The sequence below is a fragment of the Micromys minutus genome (assembly GCF_963924665.1).
Source record: "Micromys minutus genome assembly, chromosome: 15".
Taxonomy (NCBI): domain Eukaryota; kingdom Metazoa; phylum Chordata; class Mammalia; order Rodentia; family Muridae; genus Micromys; species Micromys minutus.
In genome coordinates this window covers 9677518-9700207 of record NC_137984.1, presented here as the reverse complement: position 1 = coordinate 9700207, position 22690 = coordinate 9677518, and the positions used below count along the sequence as shown (strand labels likewise).

The 22690-nt window shown below is 36.4% G+C and overlaps 1 protein-coding gene across 1 annotated transcript; it reads right to left on the bottom strand.

The window, feature by feature from the left end:
* Positions 1 to 1598: 1598 nt before the first annotated feature.
* On the bottom strand, positions 1599 to 22466 carry HNF4G (hepatocyte nuclear factor 4 gamma; the record flags this gene model as incomplete). The annotated part of the gene is made up of 10 exons (XM_080929522.1): positions 1599 to 1720; positions 4305 to 4427; positions 5950 to 6186; positions 6311 to 6463; positions 9213 to 9300; positions 12361 to 12516; positions 14056 to 14162; positions 16629 to 16723; positions 18676 to 18847; positions 22331 to 22466. The coding sequence occupies 10 exons, from the start codon at positions 22464 to 22466 to the stop codon at positions 1599 to 1601; spliced, it is 1389 nt and encodes a 462-aa protein (XP_080785648.1).
* Positions 22467 to 22690: the final 224 nt, after the last annotated feature.

Here is a 22690-nt window from a genome sequence, read left to right as displayed (position 1 = left end):
AACAGATGCTGTGAAAGGACTGATAACTGTCACATTGTTCCACTTCTAGAGTCAGCAGTTAATACTAAAGTGATCTTTGCACTTTTGGGTTGGTGGAGGGTGGAACTCACAATCTGAGAATCTGTGAAGAACCCTAAAGACCTTTAATCCAAATATCCTATAGCTTCAGGTACTTTTCCTTCCTTGATAAATGTTAGGTAATTTTTTACAGTTATCTCTTCAACCATATTCACCACTTCAGTAAATATGAGACGGAATTAAGAAAGCAGGGCATGGAGAGACAGAAAGACAGAGAGACAGAGACAGACACACAGACATACAGACACACACAGAGAGAGGGGGTAGCGGGAGGGAGGATACACAAATACACATAGCTAATTTTTAGTGCTTTTAAAATAAATCCCAGCTATGGGCTATCTCAAATAGTTGGGGCTACTATTCAATCTAGAATTAGATGTTCAGCAAATATCTATGTTGCAGAAGTTCCTAAGTCATCAAAATACATCTAGTGTACATTTTATTTTCTTTCATGAAGATTGCAAAAGATACAAAATTGGTCTCTTTTCACTGTAAATACTGCCAACAATTTTGTACTTCTTACTTATTAGGATTTATGAGTACCATGACAGATAATTTCCCATCATTGGCCATTGCGTGTTTTCAAAAGCATACTGTTATAATTTCATGTATTCTTTTGTGACACATTCACATTAAAGCCAACCAGAACTGGTTGAGCAAACTAATAAATAATCTGATTCCCAGCTTTCGTTCTCCCATACATGTATATCCGAAACGAACACAGGTCCCTCCAGAAATACTCTCCTGGCTTCCCAAAAAGCAGGCTTTGGGGACATGCTAAGTTCCAATGAATGGGTAAATTTCCAGATTTCTCAAGAGTAAAAAAAAATGAATGACATTTTTTGTTGAAATATGGTTTCACATTTTCTTGCTTTCCTTTGGCTTGTATGCTAACTCAAAGAAGCAGCATGCTTTTCTTTAGCAGACCCCTTCACATGCAGTCATATTGCAAAAACTCTTCAGTCATATTTACACTGCTGCTGATTCTCTGAATTTAACATAGGCACATTTACTGCTGGCCATAGCACACCCTGCTGGATTCTCCATCAGATAAATATTCTATTCTACAGTTACTAATCCTTCAAGTTTACAATTTGTTTCCATAAAAAAAAAAAAAAAAACTTAGTTGATTTTTTTCATATGAACTAGCATTTCTTATCTACCAAAAAGAACAGTTATTTCAGCATCAGATCATAATAAAGCAAATATTTACAGATTTAAATTAATATCATGAAAACAAATCAAAGTCATACAGCAGTGGTTCACCCACAGTTGCACAGTTGGTTGGAAATGATGTACTGTATAACAGCTTCAAAGTCAAATGTACAAAGGTTGCCTGTGAAAGCTTTACTTTACAGCAACAATAAACAACATGTGTTCACACACAAGAAAACAGGATACTATCTTTCAACAGCACCATGAAGAAGCCCTGCCTGAACTAGACAAAAGTATCATCCTGAGATATTTGAAGACCAATGTGTTTCACATTCTTGCGGGGCCTTTCAGGATGAAGCCCCATCTCACAGCTGCTTTTGCTTAGAAAGGGGTTGATGGGAAATGACTGAAGCTTGATTTGAAGTGATTTTGTACTGTTCTTGTGCAGAGCCTTGGGGTGGGGAAGGGAGTGGGGTTTCTGGTGTTGCTGCAAAGGAAGCAGAGAATTGTATATGATAGAACCGGTCACTCCACATCACCACACAAAGTCCTTCATCATGTCAGTATGCATTATTATATTTTGAATAAAAGGTCATATGTAAAGTATCGATCTGTATCATGAATTACCGGGACACTGATATACTAATGGCAGGGCATTCTTACCCTCCCTTCCCAAATAGAGTTAAACAATGATAGATGGGTATGTTGAACACTCTAGTCTCACTTCAAGATGTTTCTTGTCATTTGTAATAGCATTTGTAAATACTACATACTCCATCACATGCAGGAGAAAAAAGGTAGTGAAGAGAATTCATACCATAGTAATTTTTCCAAAATATTAGGAAACAATTTTTATAACTTCTGTAGTCAAGATAGGTATATATGTGTGTGTGTGTGTGTGTGTGTGTGTGTGTGTGTGTGTGTGTGTGTGTGTGTATTCATTATATTCATTATATATATATTACATATATATAATGAAATTTTATTTGGCTTGCATTCTTCTAGTTCATAATAGTAGATTATCTGAAAACTGAACTTTATGAGTGTTTTCAGAGCTAAGCTGTAGTTAGTAGTATCTGTAACATGCTAGTCTGTTGCTTCATAATTCTATTACAATTGAGCTTCCCTGTTCCTTCCTCATCAATGTTAAGAGCAAGCCTGCATAATTGAATAGAAAGTAATTGAATATAAAAAATTAAATTGAACAATTTCTGCAAATGCAGTTTGAATACTTTATTGTATAGAAAATTATTCAATTGTGAAAATTTGCCATTTTATAAAATAATCTACAAGATATTCTTTAATTCTATAAAACAAAATACTTGATAGAACTAGCATAAAGTATTTGCTTACATTATAAACTTTATAGATTTTTCAGTTTTTAAAGAATGGCTGTAAAACAAGAACAATCTCCATTTGGCTGGTACCCATAATATTTTATATTACTGCTAATTATAGATCCATAATTACTTCAAGTATGACATTTTAATGTAGCTTGGTTGAATAGAAATATGGAAATTTACTGCTCAAATTATTCTTTGAAATTTATATTAGATTTAAAAAATTTAGGGGTCTTTTCTAAAGAAGAAAAACCTGAATTTTTTAGTTGATGTGTTAATAGGAACAGCTTCATGCACACACAAATAAATCTCAAGTTTCTTTTAAAAGCCAGCATCATAGACACTGTTCTGAGCAGAGAAAAAAAATTAGCATGGGTGACAGTGCAATTCTTAAATTCTGGACACTAGTGTTTTAAAGGTGAAGGAATTGATGACCAGTCAAGTTATTAAACTCTACCTTTGATGTCTACAATGGTTAATGTGCTTCTAATGTGTTTTAACATCTGGAAATTGAAATTCAAGTTGATAAGGGGCCATAGCAGAAGCAGCTCAGCAGATGGTGTTGCTGTTCAAGTCTATAAGCATGAATCTAGGAATGTAAGAAGAAATGTTTGTTGATGCAAGTGAGGGAAATATTGTTGATTTAAAAGAATTCATTAATGGAAAAAGTGAGTAGAAATGAATGTTCACAGCTACTTCAGAATATTGAACATGGAAAACATAAAACAGGAGAAACTGAGTGTAAAATTTTGAAGGGGTAAAACAGATCATCATACAGGGAAAACATCTCCCCTCTGTTGAAACATAAACCAGGAATGGAGTCCTATGAAGAGAATTCTGAGTGCTTGTGAGAAAACTTTACGAAAACAAGACAAGAATCTTGCTACCTCAGTTTCTTCAAAGGTTGGAATTGTTTTTGGAATGCTCTTTTGTGGTCTGCGTAGGGGTAGCAGATAGCAGTCAATTTGCTCCTGATTACCTATTTTTGCTTTCTGTTAAATATTTAAAACTTATATTACAGTCCTCCATGGAAAATCATGATTTGGCCATGTGTGGCTTTTCCTTGTGATGGGATACAGCTTGATCTCATAAGAACTTTACTCAGGTAATCTTTCTTGACCCTCAGAGGATACATTGTAGGAGGCTTTGGATATCATTGCCTATTGCATGAGAGTTCAGTAGACTTCAGCGATTGGCTCAATTCCTCCAGCTCCCACAGCCTCTGGAGCAATGATGTGAGAAAGTGTGCAATTGCTCTGCTGTATTTTTTTTTAGTTCTCATGGTTTTTGATCCCTTAGAACTGCCTAAATCAGTACTGCAAGTTTATTTGTTTTCATTTTATTTGCACATTTTCCATCTATAGTGACGAGGTCCTAAAACTTAACCAGTTACAAGTCATCAGCAACTGTGATTACCCTGTGGTTTATTACAATTTATTGGTTTAGTTTCATCCTTTAAAGCAATAAATGAATGCCTCCAAGAATTACACAAAAGAAAAATTTACATTTTTTTTTATATTTTCAGCCTAAGATGCAAATTCATATATAGAGAGCATGTAAGTAACAAACAGAGTATTTTTGTTTTTCACTGCTAAGTATAGCAGTGGAAATTCTACCTAATGTTTGCAGTTCCTTGGAACTAGCAGGTCTTTTTTCCTAAATTATATTTTTCCCCAAATAATGAAACGTAAGAGTTGTTATTTATAGCAGCAGATTTCCCCAGATACTTACCAATCTGGTCTGTATGAACCAGTGTGGACATGGGACCTAAAAAAATGGTTTGCCCTGTGAGTGGATCTTGAGACAAATGTGGGTGCATTGGGTGATGGAGATGATTACCATCATTGGCAGTACCTACAGAAGACACAGAGATGCCTGCATTAGTGACCGTTACAGGAACTGTAGACTTACCTTGAAGACATTGCCAGCAACAGCTTAAATATAGCTATTTTCAAAGTACTTATGGAAAATTCAAAAACAAACGAAGAGAACAAACTTTCATGTTAAAGACACGCCGGCTTTCCTGCTTCATTGGAGAGATGAATGCTTATATCATTATGCTGAGTTTTAACAATAGGCCGTGGGTGCTGTTTCCTGGAACCATTGGGCTTTCTGCCTGTTGTTAAGGCAGTTCCAAGAATCACTTACCTCTAGTTTATAGTATTTGGAATCACCCTAATAGCATGAACAACTTATATTTCAGAAAGATATTATTAGGTACATATTAAGTGCCAGAAAAAATATAGTGTCTTTAATCTAAATCAGAATATAAAATAATGGTGATTACTTAACTTATTCTTGACATCCTGCTCTCTTCTCTCTCTCTCTCTCTCTCTCTCTCTCTCTCTCTCTCTCTCTCTCTCTCTCTCTCTCTCTCTCTCTTGTCTCTCCTCTCTCTCTCCCTCTCTCCCTATCCCCCTCATTGATAAGTTCATCCTCTGCTACATTTGCAGCTGAAGAGCTGGAGTCATGGGTCCCTCCATGTGTACTCTTTGGTTGGTTTTGTATTCTCTGGAAACCTGGGGGGGTATGGTTGGTTGATGTTTTTCTTCCTATGGGGTTGCAATTGCAAGCTAGTACAACCACTCAGCCACTCAGGAAATCAGTCTGGTGGTTCCTCAGAAATCTGGACATAGTACTACCTCAGGACCCAGCTATACCACTCCTGGGCATAGACTGAAAAGATGCTCCAACATATAACAAGGACACATGTTCCACCATGTTCATAGCAGCCTTATTTATAATAGACAGAAGCTGGGAAAAAACCCCTCATATCCTTCATCAAAGGAATGAATACAGAAAGTGTGGTACATTTACACAATGGAGTACTACTCAGCTATTTAAAACAATGACTTCATGAAATTCAGAGGCAAATTGATGGAACTTTAAAAAAAAAAATCATCCTGAGTGAGGTAACCCAGTCACCAAAGAACATACATGGTATGTATTCACTAATAAGTGGATATTAGCCCAAAAGCTTGGGATACCCAAGATACAATCACAGACCACATGAGGCTCACGAAAAAGAAGACCAAAGTGTGGATGCTTCAGTCCTTCTTAGAAGGGGGAACAAAATACTCACAGAAGGAAATACGAAGACACAGTGTAAATCAGAGACTGAAGGGAAGGCCATCTAGAGTCTATTCTTACTTGAGGATCCATCCCATATGCAGCCACCAAACTATGTAGACTTTCTAAATGGAACAAATTACATTTCCTGGGCTCTGTTATTTGTCCAAAAGGAGGAAGAAATGGGAACTTCAAAGTTGATGTCACTGGGCCAAAGGGGCACCTGGTCCTACTGTATGCATTAAAGCTAAGCAATTTAAAAAAAAATTAATTAAACAGCAACAAGAAGCCACCCGGGTACACTTACCACCCAGCAGCATTTCCTGAAGGAGGTTATCAATTTTGACCATCCCGAACAGCTTGACGAACTGAATTTGTTCAATCATCTGCCAGGTGATGCTCTGAAGTGTTGGCAGTAACAACAGCAGTTCCCCAAACCTGCCGCGCGAGTCATATTGCCGGTCATTGATGTAGTCCTCCAGGCTGATCTGCACCTGGAACCGCATGTTCTTAATCTTCACAGGGTCGCTTAATCCCTTTGCATCTGATGGAGGAAGAAACTCAGTTATACTAGGATGTCATCAGGCTAGATCGTGAGAGGAAAGGTTCAAGGACAAAAAAGGGTAGTTTAAATTTCGTGACACTGACTTTGAGTTTTGAAAACAAACCTGGGTCAAAGAACACAATGGCCTTCAAGCATGCGTACTCGTTGTCATCTATCTGGATCTCTTGGAAGGGTCTGACCAGCTCATCAAGAACTCTATTGGCCACACGGCTGACTTCAACTTCACAGCTGTTGCGGTGAATAACGTAGTGGTTTCCTGAGAGGCAAAGAAGAATTAGCCCCCTTCTATGCTGGACATTATCTGCCTTTCTATGTAGCAGTGTTCAGGATGGTCTCTTCCGAAAAGGGGCTGTGTCAGGTTTAACACCTTTCTCTAGCACTGACTTGGGGAGGCTGGGATGTCAGAACCTTCGGAGAATCAATAACAATAATGTGCCCACATGCGTTTTAACAGCCCCAGTCACTGACAACAACAACAAAAATGTACAGACTCATAACCAGCTAATTATTGTCAGGGGAGGATCGACCGATAATGATTAGCCTTCCACTGTGTCAGACCTTTATTAGTGCCTTACTCATTAAGGAGCTTAACACAAATCCTAAAGAATTCTCTTCTCTAACAGTAGATTAAAACCAGCATGCTGGTGTTTTTGGAGTAAGGACCTATCAGATGCAGTTTAATAAGCTTAAGTACAGGGAGGAAAATTAGCAAGCGAATTGTCCTAAGTCTTCTCCATGGATAGCTCTTCCTTCTGTTTAATTTGTGTGCAGCTGTGTTGGATGGGGGAGGATGAGTCTAGGCCTGTAATAGACCCAGGATATGCACAGAAGACAGAGGACAACCTGGCCTTACTGCCTTGTGTAACAGGGGATGTCTTTGCTGTTCCGTGCTGGATGCTAGGGTATTTAGCCCCTGAAAATCCAAGGAGTCTTCCTCTTCCCTGGGCCTGTGGATGCATTCTAAAGCACGTGACTTTACCTGGGTCTGGGAGATTTGAGTTTGATTCCTAACGACTGTGTTACAAGAACTTGACCCATTGATTTATCTTCCCAGCCTGGTTTTCCTGGGTGTGCCACCTGGATTTTATATGGACTTAACTTAAGCTCAAGACGCCTGAGAAGAAGGAACCTCAACTGAGACAATACCCCCATAAGAGCTGGCTGTGGGCACAACAGTTAGGCATTTTTTAAATTAGTGATTGTTGTGGGAAGGCCCAGGCCATTGTGGGAGGTGCTAACCCTGGGATGATGATCCTGGGTTCTATATGAAAACCAGCAGGCCAAGCCATGGGAAATAAGCCATGGGAAATAAGCCATAGGAAATACACACTCCTCTATGGCTTCTACACTGACTGCTGCTTCTGGATTTCTGCCCTACTGAGGGAAGTTCCTGACTTTCTCCAAGATGAGCAATGACATGTAAGTGTAAGCAAATTACACCACTCCTCTCAAATTGCTCTTGGTCAGTGTTTTATAACAGAAATAGAAATCCTAACTAAGATCCTTGTTTTCTTTAAATAGAGGTGGCTTAAATAATTTATTGAACTGAATTCATGGAGTTCTGAAACTTGATGGAGCAGGACCACCTAATTCCTCCAGAATTTTTACCTTAGACATTCTCTAGCTACAGTATGTTAAATCTTTACCATAATTCCTATAATCTAGATGACTATTTCCTGATGTTATGTGAACAATTGTGATTTTAAGAATTCCACTACAGGTGATCATTGCTGTTTGAATCTTGAATATTTCCTAAAGGCTTGTGTATTGAATGCTTGAACTTCAAACCACAGCATCACTAGGAAATGGTGAAGTCTTTTAAAACTGGGGCCCTGAAGGAAGGGCTTATGCCATTGAAAAGGTGGTCTTTTTAAAATTTAACTTTATTTTATATACATGGGTGTTTGCCATGCATGTCTCTGTGTAGGATATGCGTGCTTCTTACCCACAAAGGTTATAAAGGAGTGCCAGTTCTCCTATGTCTGAAATAATAGATGGTTCTGGGCTACTATGTGGTAACTGGGAAATAAACCCTCGTCCAGTGAAAGGAGATTCAATGCTCTTAACCACTGAACTGTCTCTGCAGCCCTGAATGTGTGTCCTTGAGGAGAATGTGTAGAGTCTAGCCTTTTTCTTTTTTCTTCTTGCAATGAGTAGTGTTATCTCCCAAGTACTCCAAACAACACAGCAAGCATGGCGTTCTGCTCTGTTCACAGACCCAAACAACAATTCCAAGTACCTTGGCCTATAAGTCAAAGAGTGTTTATGGAATGATAACCAATCTCCCAGCTTGCATATTAGCTTTCTTGATATGTGATGGACTAAAATATTGTGTATATATACATACACACACATATGACGATGTATATATGTAAACTGTACAAACATGATGCTTGTATGAATACATACATGGAAAAAGAAATGATTATCACAGCCAGACAAACTAACATAATTATCATTGCATGTAGTTTATGTCATGTTACAGAGTCATGTGAAATATCTGACCTATTTACTAAAGAAAACATCACCAAGAATGAAGAATAAGATGCATTGTTTTCCAGAATATATTGGAAAAGGTTTCTAAAGAGGGTAAAAATGCTTGCTCAGTGGGTAAAAATGCTTGCAACCAAGCAGGAGGACCTATTTCTGGAACACACAGAGTTGAAGAGAACTGACTTCAGGACTTCAGTCATCTGTTTTCTCACTCCACAGGCAACACACACACACACACACACACACACACCACATTTCTCTCTCTCTCTCTCTCTCTCTCTCTCTCTCACACACACACACACACACACACACACACACACACACACATACCACATCATACACACAGTGTACATAACACACTAGAGCTAAGTGAGGAAAATAAACAGTGTACACATACACTTTGGAAAATCATAGCACTATTTCCTGAGAGCTGGATGCTTGTACATGCTGAATAAATACTGCATATTAAAAAGATAAAATATGCGAAAGATCTTCTTTAAAACAATTCTTACCCAAAAGCAAAATATCTTTATACATCATGGATCTCTTGGTGGCTCCAAGCAGTAAGTGTTCCCCAGCATGGGCTCTCAATAGGGCCACCTTAAAGAAAGTTCCCAAATTTAACATGTAATTATAAAGTGTAACAATTAAGAGACAGCACAAGATGAGTTTCATTAACTTACAGTGTTTCTTAAGTCTGACTACCTTTAGGCTTTGGTTTGTTCTGACATAAAAATATTCAACACGTATTATTATTGGACATTCCAGGTTTCAGTCTTAGCACATCAGAAGTGTTTGCTTTTGGGGTAGCAGAGAAAAGCAGATGTTTTTGTTTTGAGGCAAGCAGAATGGAGCAGGCTTGAGTTTATACTTCAGCGTGGTGCCTGCTCCCTGATCTCTTGTTTAACCTTGCGTATATGCTAGTATGTTTGGATTTCATCTGCTTCTATATAAAAAGCAAAATACCAAATATTGTCCTGGGAGTTAAATGGTGAAATGTGTATAAACACGATTTCTTGCAAATAATAAATTAAATAAACAAAGCAAACCCCAGGCTTCTAGGCGAAAGGGGGAAACTGATTGGCTCCTGATTGTGTCTGGATTGGGCTTATGAATTGCAGCAGTAAACATTCAACCAAGTTTCTTTCTGGCACTCACTTCCATGCTGGGCCTCATCACTTACAACCAGAGAAATCAAAAAAAGTGTAGCACATCTCAAATGAGTACTTCTCTTTCGTTTTCTGCTCAGTGGTAAATGGTACCAGCATCCAAATATGATTGTTTGGATCCAACAGAAGTCTATGTGGAGTGCTCTTCAACTTGTCAGAGATCTGGTGACAGTTATTAAAGCGCTAACCAAATACACCCAGTGTTTATCTTCTCTGTAGCTCCTACTCTGTGCCTGGTTTTCTGGACTACTCCAGCACACCCACTTGATATGTTTGTGTCTCAATCACTTCCCCAGTCCTAAAGCATCTTTGATTAAGCCACTTATATATACATACCACATATCTGCTAAAAAACACCAGTGCCTTCAAATTGTCCTTAAAGCCATGTCCACACTCCTCTGTTGTGGCCTCACATGTGACATACCTCCTGCCTGTTCTGTCCCTGCTTTACCTTGTATCACTCACTGTTCCTCACTGCCTGACAATGTCTGAGTGCAGTGTTCATGTACTCAAGAATTCTCCTTCATCTTTGGCCCCTGCCATTTTTGCTTTGGGAGATGTGTTCTCTGATTCCCATCAAGTCTTTCCATCCAACCCCCACTGAACTTACCCCTACCTAGTCAACTTATTCATAATCTGTATAGATTCGTTTCACTGTTTGTCTCTCCCAAATAGACTACAAAGTTTATGATACCAGTGAAACAATATGTACTTTTATGGCAGGATCCCCTCACATCCCAACTGAAACTAGTAGTTTGCTAGTAAATAGTCATCTCATGAATTTATGGATGGAATAAACTGAGCCAGGGTCCAGTTTCAGGAACTGTAAAATAGAGATAACACCTACACCACAAAGCTCCTAAAAGAATTAAATGGAATAACATAGCTGAGCATACATTTGAGAGTTTATACATCAGCGCCTTCCCAGCATTCAGTCTTCCTACTATGAACATTATGCTGTTAATATTAATGAGAAGTAAACAAAGGCTTTTTAAAATAGTTGCCAAGCACCAATTTCCCACTATTTCAAAAATCGTCTTATATTTAAGTCAGCAGGTTTTAAATGCAAATGGTAATAAAAATATAAAGCTGATAAATAACACAGCCCAACTTATATTGCTTGGGGTGAGACTGGAAGGTTTTAGCAACATAGCATTATTCACTGTGACATAATCTTCTGAGCCAAGCTATCTTTATGACATGCCAATAACAGTGACTCACTCCAGGAAGGTAGTTACAAAATACTGTTAGGGTGATTTCAGTTTTCATGGAACATTTTCCTGTCACCGAGTAAAGTACCTTCTTAGAAATCTAACTCCTATATTCCTATAATGATTTTGTTCCTTTCTGGTATGTGAATATTTCCCTTTTCCTTAATTATTACAGTCACACTTGTTTTACAGTACTGCTCAGAGGATGTGCACACACTGTATTAAATTCTTAGTGTGGTTAATTCTTTCAACATGAAAGAACTGGAAACCTTAATAGTATTTTCATCTATAGAAAGGTATATGCTTTTTAGAAAAAACAGCTCAAAGTGAGTCAAATTCAAATAAATCTTCAGCTACTAATGAAAAAATTCTAAGTTATTATTTAAAATGTTTATTATCAATATGCCAAGTTTAAAAATGTATACTTGGTGCTGTAAAGATGGCTCAGAGGTTAAGAGTACTCTCTGCTCTTGCAGAGGTCCTGAGCTCAATTCCCAGGACCTGCATGGTGGCTCACAACCATCTGTAATGAGGTCTGGTGCACCTTCTGGTCTGCCGGCATACATGCAAGCAGAACTGTGTATATATAATAAGTAACTCTTTGGAAAAAAATGTGTATCTCAGGGGAAAAAAAGACAGTGTATTACTTGTTTTTTCCTTTACAGATTTTAGATATGGAATCTACAGATATTTTTGCTACATCTATATTTCAATACAATAAATGCTAGAATAAAATTGGTACCATAAAGTAAAAAACCTTACATCTTAATTATATAAACGGTCCACACAGACACCAACCCGTCTTCCTTGGTTTCTGTCAAAGAGTTGCCAGGCATTTCTGAATAATCTCATTCAGTACCTTCAGGAAACTTGAGACAGCACAGCTCACCATTTGCTTCTGCTAATCCCCCAAATATTTACTCCTCTAATACCCAGAAAATAATGTTATGACTGTTAGTGTTTGCTGTTTATCTTTCTTTCTCGTAGATGTTTCTAAACTCCAAAACTGCAGAAGGGCTTCTTCATTAACTCTTAGCCAGTACATAATTTTATTAGTTCCTGGGAGTAGCCAATAGACAATAATCAAGAAACACTTCTGTCTCTTGAGAGAAGACAAAGGTAAAAAAAAGGATCAGGGAAAACCTTGTGTTTAGTTCCCATAATAATTCAACTACTGTCTAATATATTAGATCCATTACAGATACAGATCAAAGAGCAAGAGAATTTAGCAGATATCAAAAACACTCTCTAATGAAGTCATGATTTCTTTCAAGTCCTACCTGGTCATCCAAGGGAAGTTCACAGAAGGCAGGAATGTATTTGGCCCATTCCACTAATACTAAGAGCTGTTGCTTCATAGACTCACAAACGTCACTGATGCTGGCGATTTTCTTAATGTTTATGTCAGTGCTGGTGCTGGGGCTTGGAACAGAGATCTAATGTGAACACAATATAGCATAAAGTTATCATTGAAACCGCAAAGTAGTCAATAATTCTTCTATTTCCTGTGACAATATAATATCAACAGCATAGAAAGAAGAATCGTCATTATCATAGTAATATCATGTATATATTAGGCATTATTAATTTGAAAAATAAAATCTTTATTGGTTTACAGCTAAATGAAAATATAATTATAAATAAAGACTCTAAGTGCAGACTTTTATTTTAGATACCTAATCTATAAATGAAGTTAGGTTTTTGTAGGAAGTTTGTGGTTCAAACTGACTCCATAATGAAATAGATAGTAACCACAAGAAATATACTCTGTGATTGTATTTTTAGTTAAAAGTCATATTTTCATTAAGGATCTCCATCTTATATTTGTTGGTTTTTATGAAAAAAGAGATAGTGGAGAAATTGATCAAAGGGGGAAAATATTTAGAGAATAAACTAAAAATATTAGAAGGTCATAAACTAAAATTTAAAAACTAATCAAAATTGAAAAACAAACCCGGCAAAGGTGAAATGTGTAATAGAAGGATAATTATGCTACAATTGTACATAACTCTTGACTTTGAAAATATAAATGATACTTTACAATGTTTTCTACCTAATGAAATCTTTGTAACGTCAAGTTTAGCCATAGGTTCTTGTGTGTACGCATGTGTGTGGATGTATGCCTTTGCCATGTGAACCCCAATACTCTCTCAGAACTCCCTTTTAAGCAGGGCTCTAAATGCTTTATTGGACCATCAAGCTATCTCCAGGTAATAGTGATGATAATGGGATGTTAACCTCATCACATTACTCCTGTGTTATCAAGAACGAAAGTAGACACACTGCCTCCACAGAGTACCTGATTAACTGCTTAGCTATTTCATCATTTACCTTGTCATAGACACCCTGAACATTTCCAATAAAGGCAATGTGAGAATGAACTGTCTTCAGAGGATTATATGTCAGACTTAATGGGTGTTTTTCATGTGTAAAATGCTTGATTGATCCTTTTAACTTCACACCTGATATTCTCGCTCTAAAATTTGAAAGTAATGAAATTTACTTTCCTCTCTACTTCCTGAGTTCTGCCTCTAATGCTCATCAAAACATTTGCTCCCTAAGGGGATGATGAGTTGACTTCTTGAGTGCAGGCATAAATTTTAAGGGAAGAAATGCTGATGAAAGTGCCCTCAAAATTGGAGCAGATGGTTTTACAAATTTAACCACTAAAATACTACAATAAAACAGAGCAACATGCTATGTTATATTTTTACTTGACCTCATAAATAAATTTCCAAACAGTCTTACACTTGGAAATTTTTCATTTAAAGATAGGGTCTTGTTTAAAAAGCAAAGAATTCAGAACCAAAATTTTAAAAAGTCAACCGTCCCCCTATGACTTTCGCAGTGCTCTTCTTGAGCCAGTCTATATTAACTTTAGCAGTGTGCACAAGACAGTGCAGGCAGAGGATGGCACTCCGCATCCACAGACACTGAATTCTATTGCAGAGCCAATGCTGAGCTGTGGCATGTACCTGACGGGACCTCACTTCGGCTTGTGCCAGAGTGTTTATAGACGGGATGTTGCTGCCCTCGTACGTGCTTCTTCTCGTACTGATTCTGTCGCGTTCATTTTGCACCGCTAAGAGAAAAAACCACAGTTGTTTATTAGATCTCTAGTGTAGGCTAGAGTATAGAGCTGGAAATAAGGAAAATTAAAGAAGCTCAGATATGGTCTTTCAAAATGTAAAATTTAAACCGTTTTTATTTTTAATTTCCCTCTTGAACCACTTTGAAACCCTTCAAAAGATAGGAATAGCTAAAACTGTCCCCAGAGTTCATAAAATTTTGTGGTTTGAACTTTGTGATAAGATGAATGCTGGGAACTGTTGGGTCACCCAGTTTTGACAAGCTGTGTTTTTAATAAGATAGGTCTCTATTCTCTCATTTAATACAACATCGCGATAATGAGACAAAGAACACTGTCTGTCGGATTGGCCAGGTCAAAGATAACAACATAGTCACTGTCAGGAGATGTGAACCATAGCTTCCAAAATTGCTATTTTCTTTTTAACTATAGAACACTACCAAACTGGAAAGTGAATTTATTTTAGTTACAATGGTTTTAAGTAAACCTGTGACCTATTATAAAGCAATGTTTACAGGTGTTAGCTTCAGAAATCAGTGGATAATCTGAGGTACCTACAGAATACCCGCTCTACAGAAAGATGAAATCATTCCTCACATTATATAAAATTTCTGAAAGAGAGAGATATATCTCCTTACTTGATTTAGAGAGGAAAGAACAAGAAATACACATCCTAAACAATTATGAAAAAAAACGTTTTAAACATAAGACTAAAAAAGGGAAGCATTACACCAGAAACTTGCATGAATAATAATGTAAAAATAATTGGTTGTTAAAGTTAAATTTCAAAAATAAGAACACAAAATTATCTTCCACTAACCAAAGACAAGAAGACAAGGACTATGGCCCTTCAATTATTTAGGTGAATACTCTAACTGGGTCTGTTGGAAATATTATATCAAAATATTAAAATTTGTCTCCAGCAAAAAAAAAATCCACCAATTTCAACATTAATGTCACAGAGATTCAAATTAAGTTAACAGACAAAGTAGTAAGTGTTTGGAGAGAGAGAGAGAGAGAGAGAGAGAGAGAGAGAGAGAGAGAGAGAGAGAGAGAGAGATCTTTAGGGTTAGTCAAATATTTAACATTTTATTTTAAAAATTATACAAAGTAGTAGCTTATTTTTTCCACTTATGTGGAAATAAATAGAAGTGAAAATATGTTCCTCTGATTTTATAAATTTGTTTCATATTACCAAACTTTGTAAAAACATTTAAGTATATTTCTGATATATCATAAACCTTTGCAAATTTTATGTAAGACCCTGTTTCTGTTTCCATTTAATTAATATTGATAGTAAGCTATATTATTTAATAAAGAATTAGATGCATCCATTTTTAAACTCAAAGGTTACTTTCCAATCTATTTAGTAAAATCAAACCATCATTTTATGAACAGTAGAAGATGTGATTTCAGTATTTTCAAAGGTAATTTTATTTTATAAATTGTCAGACTCTACAGGGGAAAAGCAAGCTTGTTTCTGTTTATAGTTTTATAAAGGTAAAGACTGGTTTTCAGGTAAAATAATATTTGATAAATTAGGTAATTATTTTTATAAACTACCTAATGGAGCTTTTAGGACATTAGCTAATTGTTTCTGAAATTAAAAATTGTCTCTAATGTAGTGAACTTTGCTTTTGTAATATTCTTTTAAGGTTAACAAAATTTCACATTTTTAAATTATTAAGAGAAAGAATAGATATTGAGTATATATTTTACTTTTTCAGTGCCATGATTTGATTTAATACTTTTTGTGAGTTTTTAATATATGTGTCAAAAACAGATCTTTGCATATGACAGCACAGGTACATAACAAAATACAGGTATGAAATCTTGCAGCTGTTAAACCTGTCTGATGTTAGGGGTGTTTAGCACAGTGGCCTCTTATCATGTCCGACTGAGGAGAAATAAAATGAGATGACTTGATTGGCATAAGTTAAGGTTCTATACACTGAATACCATATCTGCACTACTTCTATTATTGAATATGAGTTTCTCAGGATAGATAATTATCTTCCCTGTCCTGGTCACAATTGAGATCTCACTATCTTGACAAATGTTTAAGAAACAGCAATGTCCAATGAATCTTTTTCATTAGAGGAATGCACAGAAAGTACATCTGTAGTTGATACTCCTGAAATGAGTAAAGAGACCCAGGTGTTCCTAAAAAGGTAAACAGTATATACTGTACACCCATGTCTTTACTCTGTACATAGAATTTGCCTATGGAGAGGATGATGTCAAATTTCAGCATAGATAAAAACTATTTCCTCCACTTACTATTGACATGTCCTTGGGGTAAATTGTTTAACTAGGAACTCTTTGATAGATTTTCCATTAATACATTGAGGGAAATCAGAACTTATTAAGTAGGTTATTGTGATTAATGAGAATGTTTGCACATTGTTATTCCTTTGCATCAATAATCGTAATTATAATCATCGTTATGACTGCTATTACCTTCTTTTTTCATTCCTGCTCTAAAACACTTTCTTAATCGGCAGTATCTGCATTGATTCCTTTTGTCCTTGTCAACAACGCACTGGCGACTGAACCTGTAACAGGAAACACGCATTATCATCATTTTTCAAATAAAGCAGATAAGCAAGCAATCCAACTTTAAGTAACTACAGTCAAATCAAGTCTCAATACAAAGCATGTATAAGAATAACTTCCTACGAAACTGAACATCTCAGGAATGGAGCATACGTGGCAATGCACAGCTCAAGTCTGAAATACACAACTAGCTGCTTTGGAAACATGCTTAGCAGTTTTCCTGAAAGTTACACACAGAGCTATGAAGAGGACACAGTAATTCCATTATGTACATTCTAGAGAGAAATAAAAACCAATGGAGAGATAAAGGGATAAAACCCCACACAATGGGACAGTTAATAAGTTAGAATGAAGCCCCACCAAAACACATGCTGAAGGACTTTGAAACCCTCCAAAATAAAGGTGATATGATCATGTAGTGCAGTGTCCAGGCAGGCAAATCTACAACTGGGTCCTTACTCTGCAATAGAGCTGGGGAAACTGTGGAATGCCCTCCTATTAGAGACTTCTTTATAGAGTAATTAAGGGCTGGTTTTGATTGATGGTAACAATAATCACACAATTCTGAATATGCTAATTTTCGAGTTTCTAGCTAACCAAGTTATTATCTAATCTGTTGCAGATGATGATTCAATGAGGAAGAGAACACACTGTGATTTGTGACTTATTAATACTTACAGACAAGACCCAACATTGATCGACACTAAAGCTACATATGAGTTATAATCTAGAAAGTGAAGTAACGCTTTTGAGTATGGGGCTGAAGAGACTTAGGGAACAGGTGACCAAAAGTCGCAGGGAGAGTACATTTAATTCACATTAATTGAACAATGAAGAAAGAAGAAGCATACACCATGAAGTTCTTAACATGTTCAAGATCTTGATGTAGGCACAGAATAGATGAATGTTGCCTATATTTGCAGTTAAAAGAAATTACAATCTTACAAATACACAGAAACACGGACAGAAGTTGCAGAAAGTGTCCTATAAATAGTATTAAAGTAGAAGATTTAAGTACTATAGGAGGGAAAAGCCAGCTTCAGTAGCATAGCACTACTAAAGTAGAATGAGAATTTATCAATCCAAGTAATAGTCACATTCAAGATCTTGACTTTAAAGGCGTGGCCTCTCAATTTCCATATAGTAACTGTTTTTGAGAAGAAAAGAAGAAGACCACAGAGATTGCTAGATGTCAAAACTATGTAGAAGCCCAATTAATGGGAATCACATGTAGTTCAATCACATTGAATCCCCAGTTCAGCCAAATGGTAACAATAATCATCAGTGATAATGTCTAATACTGACAGAACAAAAATAGACTGTTTTTCCTTCTACTAAAAATTAGTGGTTTGGGTTAACAGACCAAGTTGAACTTAAACAGTATATATTCAGGGACTATCATAGAAATCAATCAGAATAAATACCTAAACTTAACCTGGGGTATGATATGGAATAGGTCCTATAGCAAAGACTAGTAGAAATGTATGAACAAATGAATTATGCTGTGTACCCTGGAGAGAAATTAAAGACAAAACAAAACAAAAAGCACGGCACACCTTAAGAAGCCATTTTAACATATTTAAAACAATGTTTAGCGGCCTATAAACGAGTGATAAAACAATAAAGAGACACAAGGAAAAGATTAACACCAAATTCTAGATGGTACTTTCCCCTGGGCCACTGAGGTGACTACTGGAGTGTTCAACTACATTGCTATAAACTGGGTGGTATGCAAGTGGATTTCTTTATGCACATTTACAATCTCAAATTCTTCGTAGGATGGGACTAGCAATGTGAATGTGAACTGCACATATAAACTATTTTGAAGCTTGTCAATTTGGTTGGGAGTTGCAGGGCTATGAAAGCTCTTAACTGGCCTTCCTCGCATTGCCCATGCCATTTTTAAGCACTAATGAAGAAAATTTTGCTGAAATGAGCACTGCCCCACTACCTGCAGGAATAAACGTGACTCTTCCGAATGCTCCGCCTGAAAAAGCCTTTGCAGCCATCACAGCTGGATGCCCCATAGTGCTTTCCTGTTGCTCGGTCACCACAGATGGCACATAGACAGTTGACACCACTGTCTGTGGTATTCATACTTGTGGTCTCCGGGGCAGAGCTGTCTGTTGAGGAAAGATGAGAGAAGTTAGTACAGGTAACTACACATCTCAATGCCTACTGTTTGCTCCTGCATCATTCTTTGCTTAGTAGAAGCTTCCTTATTTCTGCTTTCCTTTCAAGTGCTGAGAGCATCCTCCTTAGCTTCTGTCTCTTATTTCTGATCATTTAATTTCAGGGTATGATTTGTCTTAATCCCGTAACTACCACCTTTTTTTTAAGGGAAGCTCTTGCAATCTGGTAACAACAAATACCAACTCAATGATAAAATAAGTCTTCAGATTTTATTTCTTCCATGATAACACTATAGAATGCAGATTTAGAGACATAAAAACCTATTTAAGAATTTTAATCTGATGCCTATTAAGCATAATAATTAAACATAGAATTTGGAATTTTTATTCCCTAATTGATCTTCTGCCTCATTTGGGCCTCTGCGTATAAACTGGCGATTCTACATCAGAGATAAAGTTTTAGACGTCTTTCATGTGTTCTTTCTATTACTGTTTACATTGCATGTAATGGCCGACTTAAGGGTCTCACTTCTCAACTTCAGCAAAGGTGAAAGGTTTGACCTAACATCATCCTTTCCAAGGCTGACTGGAGAATGTTCTAGTTTTCACACTATCATCTAAACTCATTTTTTAAAATTTTCTACTGGACATCTTGCACTGGACCATTTCATTGGAAAGCATGAAGACAATTATTTCACCACTACCCATAATGACCTTCCTCCCAATGAAGTACCCTTCCCTAATGCATCCCCATCCCCCACAGCCTACTGTCTCTTACAACTTCCAACCTGTTCATTGCTCTATACCACCGTGACTTTCTGTATTCTTTGAAATCAGATTTCATCAACTGTATTTTTCAACGTTTCCTGGACATGCCCATGCCCTTATTTAAGCTAACTCTGAGGTTCCTGAACACTTCTCATGTTTGTATGAATCTGCTTTGAGAATTAAAAGACAGCTATGTCTCAACTATCCTTCAAGCAAAGCCTAGAGTTGTACAAACTACCATTATTTTAAAAATGCATTTAAACATGCATTATTATTGCCTAGAACTGTACTACAAGTGGCCTGGCTCACAAATACATCTTTACATGGAGAATATCAGTATCATAATGTCAAAGAATTCATCTGCTTCTCTCATCCTGATTTTCATTTTTAGAACTGTACTCAGCTACACTGGAACATCTAATACAGTTTTAAAAGCAATGAAATGAATATGTGTGTATATGTGTGTGTGTCTGTTTGTGTGACCCATGAGCTTATATGAAGTTCCTTGATATTTATACATATATATGTATATATAAATATAATTATTACTATATAAATATTTCTTTAGTATGTTCATGTTGTTACAAGTATTCTATGAATTACAAGATACTCAAAGTCATTAAATGCATAAAAAATATATTAAAACTTGAAATTTGTTTCCTAAGGACATCACCAAATGATAAAGCACTTGCTTTGTAGGCTCATAACCATATATCCAACCACAAAATATTAACTGAGCATAAAATAACCATTATACATTATATTTATTACTTTATCTCTAATAAAAACCAGTAAAATAAAAAGTTGGCATGCAGTAATTGAATTACAATATTAACAAGATATTAGCAACATAGAATGAAAATTAGAATTATCTGAAATATTACATATTTCAACCACATATTACATAGAGAATGAGAGACATTAAAACACTCAATCCACAATGGGATGACTCCATCAACTTCTTCCCCTCAGAGTTCAGGGAAGGATGTAACAAGCAGAAGAATGGAGGACACTAGGAGACAAGGTCCTCAAAATCAACTAACAAGGCTCATGTGAACTTACATGAGTTGAACCAGAATATATAAGTCCTACATGAGTCTGAACCACATTATATATATTATGGCTTCCAGGTTACTGTTTCTCCAGAATTCCTGTGTAGGAGAAGGAGTGGGACTCTGAGTCTTGTGCCTTTCCTTAGTGTTCTTTCCTTTGTAAGTTTGTCTTGTCCAACTTCTGTGTGATAGTTTGGTTTGATCTTCTTATATTTTGTTTTATATATTTAAAAAAATATGAATGAATGAAAAAACCTAGCCACTAACATAAAATGAACAACTCAAATATCATTTATACTTATTGGGAGATAGAAAATCAATTTTCTCCAATAAGAAGGAGTAAACCAATCACTTATGGGAAGAACTCATCCAGGAGTAGTTGATTCATATAATAAATACCATATTTTTGTATCTTCTTACTTGGTTACAGTCTGTGGAGAGTTGCTTTTTACAAACAAATTTAAGTCTGGCTTTATGTCTAATGCCATATTTACATTCAGCTGACAATGTTGTTAGAAGCAAATAAAATGAGAAACTACTGTACAAGTAGTATGAGTATGAATTGTTTTAGTATACACTGAAATATCCAATACATTTCATGGTACATCTGTACCTACTACTCATGATTCTCTGGTCTCTTATTAAAACTCTTATTCTGTTAAAATGAATACTACTCATTATTCTATTGAAATAAATACTGTTCAATGAGTACTGGAATGAGTTCTCAAACCTGTGTCTTCCTAAGAATTACACTAGAGTTTCATTATGAATTTATGGTAAGCTAGAGAACTGCATTTTCAGTTTCTACAAATGTCCCCAATAATGTTATTTGCTTATTGAATATATGAAGTTTGCAGTTCAGAAAAGTATTAAGCTAAACATAAGACAATTTTTCAGTTCTGAACAATACAAACATAGTCACACAGACACATACAGACAGGTACATACTTTCTCCATAGCATACATATTGTATGTTTTAACATTTACAACCTGTCTCAGGTAAGCTCTCTACTTATCAAAAGAAGTCTACATTCTGAATACATAGTATATTATGTAAAGACTCAACCCTGAAATAATCTGTCTCCTATGAGGTTAAAATATTACAGTAGACACATGCCCCTAGCTCTCAAAGCTAAACATTAGCTCGTCAACCTGAGGTTATAATATAAACCTTTATTTCTTTTTCTGTGTCCAGTGAAGTGACTGCACAATTATCTTAGGTGAAATTTCTCATCCACAGCAATGGAGTACTAAGATAACCAGATGAGGAGTGGTCCCAGCAAACCTCCCCCAGCATCCTGTGTAACTTTGACCATAAGCTACCTTGCATACTCTATAGAAAAATCTATTATCAAGGCCAATATGTCAAAATTACTATCACTTTGATGGACAGCAAATTAAATAGACCCTCAAACTGCTTTGTAAACCACTTGCCTATAGGATCTTGAGATTACTTCATAACACAAATATAAACTATTCTACATCTAACATTAAACAGCTTAGGTTACAGAAAAATCGAGATTCATGTTCAGTTTTGTGGCCTTAGACACAGCTCTTGAATTCTCCAGCCACAAAGCTAATCAGACCCATCAGAAAAGCTCCATTTCTTTTTCTTGTGCTCCTTTCTCTTTCATAGGATCGAATGAGAACTCACCATTGCTATTATAGAGAATCTGCATGGTGTCAAATTCCAAGGTAGAGTAAGTTGGGTCCAGAACCTCACTGTAGTTTCCCATGTCCATGTCTAGTATTGGCTCTGAAACCCTCATCATCAGTTGAGAGACACACATGCGAATGGCTCCACACACCCAGAGTGGGCAAGCTGCTATGCTTTCCAGCTGGGAGTACTAACCAGAGCTAACTGTCACTGGGTGGTTTCAGTGCTTCTGTGGGAGGGGCTGTCAAACTGTAACTCCTTCAGCAGGTCATGTTCTGCTCATTTTTCTTTTATGGCCCTTGAGAGCAATTCCTTGTGATAATCTTGGAATGCTTCATGGAACTGCCGTTATCTGAA